An 8,156-nucleotide genomic window follows, 5' to 3' on the forward strand; every position below is an offset into this window, starting at 1 on the left:
TACATTTTTTTTTTTATTTACATTCATTCACTGTACATCATTATAGCATACAAAATGAGATTTTTCCATTGAGAATACACTGTATATTGGCTCAATCAAGCACATCAACATATGTGTTATTGTCAACAAATCATTTTCCATTTCTTGTTTTCTGTATATTTTGCCTTTTTTCCCATCCTTGATTCCCTATCTCGCCCTCTGCCATCTCCCACCCTCCTCCCACACTGTGTCTGGTATCTATTGTTGCTTTCTATGCCTCCCCCATTTCATTGTTTCACTAAATATCTTAATAAATCTAAATATTTTCAATAGCAAGCACAGCTGATATGTACATATCCATGAACACAAGACTGACTTTAGGCATAAACCTCAGTGAATAGAATGAACATACTGTAAAGTAGCACCTAACTAGGGCTATATAGCTTAACTGCAGTCATCAAATAGGTATTTCTAATGCCTTTTTTTTTTTCTTCTGAAAATTTTTTTTTAATGGCTAGATCTCAGGAGCCATGGAGCTGGCTGTCTCTTGAAGAAGGGCTGTTCACGCGAGTTTTGGATGCTGGAGGCCCAGTTATCAGTGGGACATCTTCCTTTCTCCCCAAATGGCTAGATCTCAGGAGCCATGGAGCTGGCTGTCTCTTGAAGAAGGGCTGTTCACGCGAGTTTTGGATGCTGGAGGCCCAGTTATCAGTGGGACATCTTCCTTTCTCCCCAAATGGCTAGATCTCAGGAGCCATGGAGCTGGCTGTCTCTTGAAGAAGGGCTGTTCACGCGAGTTTTGGATGCTGGAGGCCCAGTTATCAGTGGGACATCTTCCTTTCTCCCCAAATGGCTAGATCTCAGGAGCCATGGAGCTGGCTGTCTCTTGAAGAAGGGCTGTTCACGCGAGTTTTGGATGCTGGAGGCCCAGTTATCAGTGGGACATCTTCCTTTCTCCCCAAATGGCTAGATCTCAGGAGCCATGGAGCTGGCTGTCTCTTGAAGAAGGGCTGTTCACGCGAGTTTTGGATGCTGGAGGCCCAGTTATCAGTGGGACATCTTCCTTTCTCCCCAAATGGCTAGATCTCAGGAGCCATGGAGCTGGCTGTCTCTTGAAGAAGGGCTGTTCACGCGAGTTTTGGATGCTGGAGGCCCAGTTATCAGTGGGACATCTTCCTTTCTCCCCAAATGGCTAGATCTCAGGAGCCATGGAGCTGGCTGTCTCTTGAAGAAGGGCTGTTCACGCGAGTTTTGGATGCTGGAGGCCCAGTTATCAGTGGGACATCTTCCTTTCTCCCCAAATGGCTAGATCTCAGGAGCCATGGAGCTGGCTGTCTCTTGAAGAAGGGCTGTTCACGCGAGTTTTGGATGCTGGAGGCCCAGTTATCAGTGGGACATCTTCCTTTCTCCCCAAATGGCTAGATCTCAGGAGCCATGGAGCTGGCTGTCTCTTGAAGAAGGGCTGTTCACGCGAGTTTTGGATGCTGGAGGCCCAGTTATCAGTGGGACATCTTCCTTTCTCCCCAAATGGCTAGATCTCAGGAGCCATGGAGCTGGCTGTCTCTTGAAGAAGGGCTGTTCACGCGAGTTTTGGATGCTGGAGGCCCAGTTATCAGTGGGACATCTTCCTTTCTCCCCAAATGGCTAGATCTCAGGAGCCATGGAGCTGGCTGTCTCTTGAAGAAGGGCTGTTCACGCGAGTTTTGGATGCTGGAGGCCCAGTTATCAGTGGGACATCTTCCTTTCTCCCCAAATGGCTAGATCTCAGGAGCCATGGAGCTGGCTGTCTCTTGAAGAAGGGCTGTTCACGCGAGTTTTGGATGCTGGAGGCCCAGTTATCAGTGGGACATCTTCCTTTCTCCCCAAATGGCTAGATCTCAGGAGCCATGGAGCTGGCTGTCTCTTGAAGAAGGGCTGTTCACGCGAGTTTTGGATGCTGGAGGCCCAGTTATCAGTGGGACATCTTCCTTTCTCCCCAAATGGCTAGATCTCAGGAGCCATGGAGCTGGCTGTCTCTTGAAGAAGGGCTGTTCACGCGAGTTTTGGATGCTGGAGGCCCAGTTATCAGTGGGACATCTTCCTTTCTCCCCAAATGGCTAGATCTCAGGAGCCATGGAGCTGGCTGTCTCTTGAAGAAGGGCTGTTCACGCGAGTTTTGGATGCTGGAGGCCCAGTTATCAGTGGGACATCTTCCTTTCTCCCCAAATGGCTAGATCTCAGGAGCCATGGAGCTGGCTGTCTCTTGAAGAAGGGCTGTTCACGCGAGTTTTGGATGCTGGAGGCCCAGTTATCAGTGGGACATCTTCCTTTCTCCCCAAATGGCTAGATCTCAGGAGCCATGGAGCTGGCTGTCTCTTGAAGAAGGGCTGTTCACGCGAGTTTTGGATGCTGGAGGCCCAGTTATCAGTGGGACATCTTCCTTTCTCCCCAAATGGCTAGATCTCAGGAGCCATGGAGCTGGCTGGCTCTTGAAGAAGGGCTGTTCACGCGAGTTTTGGATGCTGGAGGCCCAGTTATCAGTGGGACATCTTCCTTTCTCCCCAAATGGCTAGATCACAGGAGCCATGGAGCTGTCTGCTAGACTTTTTTTTTTAAAACAATTTTAGGTTTGAAGGAAAATCAGGCAAAAAGTAGTCTCCATATAGTCCAGTACATTAGTCTTTTAACTTGATGACTAGTATGTTGTATGTCCCGTTTGAGGCATCTTCTCATGGTAAGATGATGAAGATATTTATTCTGTATTATTTTCTAGAAAAATAAAATATCCACATACTTGAGTTTCTTGGAAGGAATATCAAGATGGACTGTCACTGTAGCATCTTCTAAATCCGTTCCTTTCTTTCTGGGATTGCAATACATATATGCTACTCCTTTTCATTCTGTCTCTGTCACTTATGTTTGTCTTATATTTCCTATTTTCTTTCTCTAAGCATACTTTTGATATTTTCTTTTTATCTATCTTACAGTTTAAACATTCTCTCTTTGGTTGTGTCTAGTGTCCTGTTAAACCAAATCATTAATTTTTTTAAGTTAATTTTATTTTTAAGTTTTAGAATTTGGATTTATTTCTCTTTTGTAATTTATAGTTCTCCGCTACTATTCTCAACTTAAAAAAGAAATTCTTCATATTCTGAATAGTTGAAATCTGATAACTGTTACTTGGCTCTATTTCTGTCATCCATTGTTTATCTTGTTTTTTAATCATACTGTCTCATCTTTTCATGTGCTTTTGCTTTTTTTATTATATGCACAACGTTATGTTTGAAAATTTATAGAAGTAGTTCGAGACCCAAGATGATGCTGTCTGCCTCTGAGAAAATGTTCATTTGCTTATATAATTTGAAGCAGGATTCAGCCCCTATGCAAGCTGGACTATTTCTTGTTTATCCTTATTCCTGGGGTGTAGACTTATGAGGTCCCAACACAAAGGTTTACTAGAGCCTCTCATTTTTGGCAATTCCTGAACTCTAACTTTTGTCTCTCTAACCCCTCAAAATGATCAAAATCTCTTCTGATAAAGGTAAAGAGCTGGGGGGAGTTGTTGTGAATATATCCTTTAAAAAATATATAGCATGAAGGATTCCTATGGTATGGAACTGTTCTGTATCTCGAGTGTGGTAGCGGTCGCAAGAATTTATAAATGATAAAATAGCATAGCACAGGTCAATGCACACATACACACATGTACATGTTAAATTGGTAAAATCTGAATAAGGTTGGTGATTGTATCAGTGTAAATTTCTCAGTTGTGCTATTGCATTGTGGGTATGCAGTTGTTACCATTGGTGAAACTAGATGAGGACTACATGGGATCTCTGTGTATTACTTTTTTGTAGACATATACATACATGTTTATATGTGTGTGAATATATCTATAACAAGAAATTTACCATTTTAAACAATGTGAACAATTTTTAGGTGTACAATTCAGTGGCATTAAATATATTTACAGTGTTATACAACCATCATCACTATTGCTTCCAAAACATTTTCATCATCCCTGATAGAAACTCTGTCCCCATGAAATAATAACTCTTTCTTCTCTCTTGCCCCCAGTTCCTGGTAGCCTCTCTTCTACTTTCTATTTCTTTCTTTCCTTTTTAAAGAATTATTTACTTAAATTTAAAAAAATTATTCATTTATTTATCTTAATTTGATCAGAAAGAGACACAGAGAAAGAGAGAGGAAAAGTGAGAAAGTAAGCCCCAAGTCCGGGACTCAAACCATGGTTGAACATGTGGGAGTGTCCAGTGGTTGAACCACCATGCCACCATCTGACCCCTATTTCTTTCTTTTCTTTTTTTGTAGTTTTCACTATAGGGCATGTATGCTCACAGGAGAGAGACACAGAGAGACAGAGAAAGAGGAAAAGTCAAATATAACCTCTCAGGGGAGATGGCCACGTTGCAGTCCCGTCTCCTGCATTGACCTCTCAGGATTTGGAACATGCACACACACGTGCCTGGTGTGATTTTCAAGCTACTGGGTCTGGGTCTTGAACTGCTCATCCAGCCATGTGGGATGAAGCGCCTTAACCTTCGTGTCATCTGCAGGCTCCTTTACTTCCTATTTCTGTGAATTTTTCTATTTTAGGCACGTCATATTAGTGGAATCACACAATATTTGTCCTTTTGTGTCTAGCTTATTTTACTTAACAATGATTTTATGCATGTCATGGCATACGTCAGAATTTTATTCCTTTTTTTTTTTTCTTTTTCTGGAGAGGTTATTTTGCTATAGGGCACGTGCGCTCGCCAGACAGACAGAGACAGAGAGATAGAAAGCGAGAAATCACCCCCCAGTGGGGATGGCCATGCCACAATCCCTTCTCCTCCATTCTCTTCTTGGGATTTTGGGCACGCATGCACACGCGCCTGGCGTGAGTTTAAGCCACTGGGTCCGGAACTTGAACGTGGTCGACTACGTGGGAGTCCAGCGACATAGCCATTATGCCAACTGCTGGTCCCCAGAATTTTATTCCTTTTTAAGGTTGAAAAATATTCCATTGTATGAGTACCTTTTGTTTTTTGTTTATTTATTTATCTGTTGATGAATATTAGGGTTATTTCACCTTTTGGCTATTGTGAATAATGCTGCGATGAACACTGGTATACAAGGATCTGTTTTCTTTCTCCTTCTTTTTTTTTTTTTTTTTAAATTTCCAGAAGGCACATGTGTCCATTAGAGAGGGAAAAGCATCTCCCCATGGGACATGATCACACCACAATCCCTTTTCCTCCATTTCTCCATCCCATCAGGATTTTGGGCATACGTATACACACGTCTGGCATGCTTTTCAGGCTGTTAGGCCAGGATTCAGACCACGATCAGCCATGTGAGGCCAGCTTACAACGTCTGTTTTAATCTCTGTTTTCAATTATTTTGGGTATGTATCTACAAGTGGAATTGGGCTCATATGATAATTCTGTCTATAACTTTTTGAGAAACTGCCAAACTAATTTCTGCAGTGGCTGTACCGCTTTTCATTCTCACCAGCAATGCACACGCTTTCTGATTTTTCACATTCTCACCAATACTTCTTTTCTTTTCTTTCTTTCTTAATAGTAGCCGTTTTAATGGGTTCAAGATGGTATCTCATTGTGGTTTTGATCTACATTTCCTATTGAGCAACTCTTTAGATCAGTAGGGGGAAAGTTGCCTTCAATATCTAATTTATCTCTGTGGGCTTCCTTCTTCTAAATCTTCATGTCCTTCACTCCCTTTTTAGTTCACCAATGCCTTCAAAGAGCTTTAGTTGTAAACATTTGTCTAGCTTTTCTAGCTGTTCCTTTTTTTTTTTTATTTTGGAGAGGTTTATTTTTTTGTTTTGTTTTGTTTTGTTTCTTTGCTATAGGATGCTTGTGCTTGCCAGAAAGACAGAGAGAGACAGAGACAGAAAGTGAGAAATTTCCCCCCAAGGGGGTTGGCCACACCACAATCCCTTCTCCTCCATTCTCCTGTCGGGATCTTGGGCATGCACGCGCGCACACATGCCCGGTTTTAGTTTAAGCCACCCAGTCCAGGACTCGAACCGTGGTCGATTACATGGGAGTCCAGAGACATAGCCATTACACCAACTGCTGGTCCCTCCATTTTTTTTTTTTTAAGAAATATTTCATTTAACTTTATCTATCTATCTATCTATTTATTTATTTTAATTTGACCAGAGAAGGACAGTGTGAGAGAGAGGGAAGGTGAGAAAACAAGTCACCAGGTCTGTGACTCGAACCACGTTTGGCCACGTGGGAGTCTAGCACCCTTAACCCCCATGCTACTGCCCCCATTTTTTTCTTTTAAGAGAGACTTTTGCTATAGTGTGCAGTTGCCAGAGAAACAGAGAGACAGACAGAAAGTGAGAAATCACCCCCCGGTGGGATAGCCACACTGTAGTCCCTTCTCTTCTAGTCTCCTCTTGGGACTTTGGGCACATACACACATGCACTCAGTGTGAGTTTTAAGCCACTGATTCTGGAACTTGAACCATGGTCGACTATGTGGGAATCCAGTGACATAACCATTATGCCATCTGCCAGTCCCTCTAGCTATTTTTATTGGGAAGGCTGATCCACATTATCTAATCTCATATTATACGAAGTCTCTTTTGTTTAGCTCTGGTTTTGCAAAAGAAAAACAAGTTTAAACTTGTTTAAAAACCATTTTTAAGAGCTACCTCTCTGTCAAAAAAAAAAAAAAAAAAAAAAAAAAAAAAAAAAAAAAAAAAAAAAAACCTCCACTCCTCTCTGTGAAGTTTAAGAATGGCACTAAACCTTTACTCAGTAAAAACATTTCCAGACAATACAGAAATAATACAGATTGAGTATAAGGGAAATGGCACGGTTTTTTTCACCATCTTATAGTATTTCAGGAGAGGAAAATGTAGCTAAAACACAAATTGTCAGGAAAAAATGCACTTATTTTATTGGATTGTCGGAAAAGTCATGATGCATTTTTGCATAGAAAATATAGAAAAATAATGTCATGACTTTTCTGATGACACAATATTTGTGTGTTCTGCTTAAACATTATCTCTGCACATAGGGTGTGTTACGCATTCCCAGGATCACCCTTAAGTTTGATGATTGCCTAGAAGGACTCATAGGACTCAGCAGATAGTCATGCTCATGGCACTGAGAGGTACAAAGCAAAATCAGCAGTGGGAAAGGCACATGGGCTGAAGTCTGGAGGAAACAAGGTGCATGCTTCTAAGAATCCTCTCTCTCCCAGTAGAGCCACAAGTACATACTTAGTCCTTCCAGGAACTGGTTGTGACAAGTATGAAATGCCTGTCACAGAAGCTCACCCAAATCTGATGGGTGGGGTATTTAATGGGGATCACTCACATAGGCATACAGGCTCTACATGACTAATCTCAGTTACTGAAGTTCCAGACCCCCAAGGGAACGTACATGTTCGTTATAAATCACATTGTTAGCATTAACTATCTGGGCAAAGTAGTACAGTGTGACTCAAGAGTTCTTGCATGCAGAAAACACTCTTATAAGACAGAGCATCCCAAGTTCTCAGTTCCTAGGAGCCAGCCAGAGGTCATTTATGAAAACAGAACTTCCTTGAAAATGTTCAGAGTTTGTGCAACCCAGGCCTGCTGAGTTGACTCTTTTTTTCCCACACAGGTCTACCCTGACCAAACCTGAAGAAGAGAACACCTCTCGTTACTCTCATCCCTCAGACCTTTGGTTATTTAATTATTTGTTTATTTGATGCTAGTTAGATAAAAAATATTTTCTAATTTTTTAAGTTTGTTATCATTCTTCCACTGGACTACAAGTTCCATGAAACTAGACTTGACTTTGTTTACTGTTGTATTTCCACATAATAAAATAATGCTTAGCCTGTAGTAGGCACTCGGCAAATATAAGGGGACTTCAAAAAGTTTGTAGAAAAATGAAATTAAAGTGTGAGTTTACTTTGGTGCCCCCAAATTTTTGAAATACAGGCATTCTTTTTCATCATGTACGTTTTGGGTGAACTTTCTGAAGACCTTCTTTGTTAAATAAATTAATAAATGGAAATTTTAATTTATGTAATTATTTAGGAATGCCAATAATGTTGACGGGATCTAAATTATTGGGACATACTACTGTTCTATGAATGACTATTTTTCCCTGTTTCTTTTTCTCTCCCTAACAGGTCTATAATTCAGTAGCCAGATCTTTCCC

At 41.3% G+C, this 8,156-nt stretch overlaps 1 protein-coding gene across 3 annotated transcripts in view; it reads left to right on the forward strand.

Annotated features, from left to right (window-relative positions):
- Positions 1-8,156, forward strand: part of LOC102485450 (succinate dehydrogenase [ubiquinone] cytochrome b small subunit, mitochondrial) — a 117,393-nt gene that overhangs the window by 105,116 nt on the left and 4,121 nt on the right. For all 3 annotated transcript variants that reach the window (XM_006150995.3, XM_014588810.2, XM_006150996.3), the window contains one exon: positions 8,128-8,153. In XM_006150995.3, the coding sequence (XP_006151057.1) occupies positions 8,128-8,153 (26 nt within the window). The remainder of the gene's footprint in view (positions 1-8,127; positions 8,154-8,156) is intronic.

This window comes from Tupaia chinensis, unplaced genomic scaffold (genome assembly GCF_000334495.1).
Source record: "Tupaia chinensis unplaced genomic scaffold, TupChi_1.0 Scaffold000311_2, whole genome shotgun sequence".
Lineage (NCBI taxonomy): Eukaryota > Metazoa > Chordata > Mammalia > Scandentia > Tupaiidae > Tupaia > Tupaia belangeri.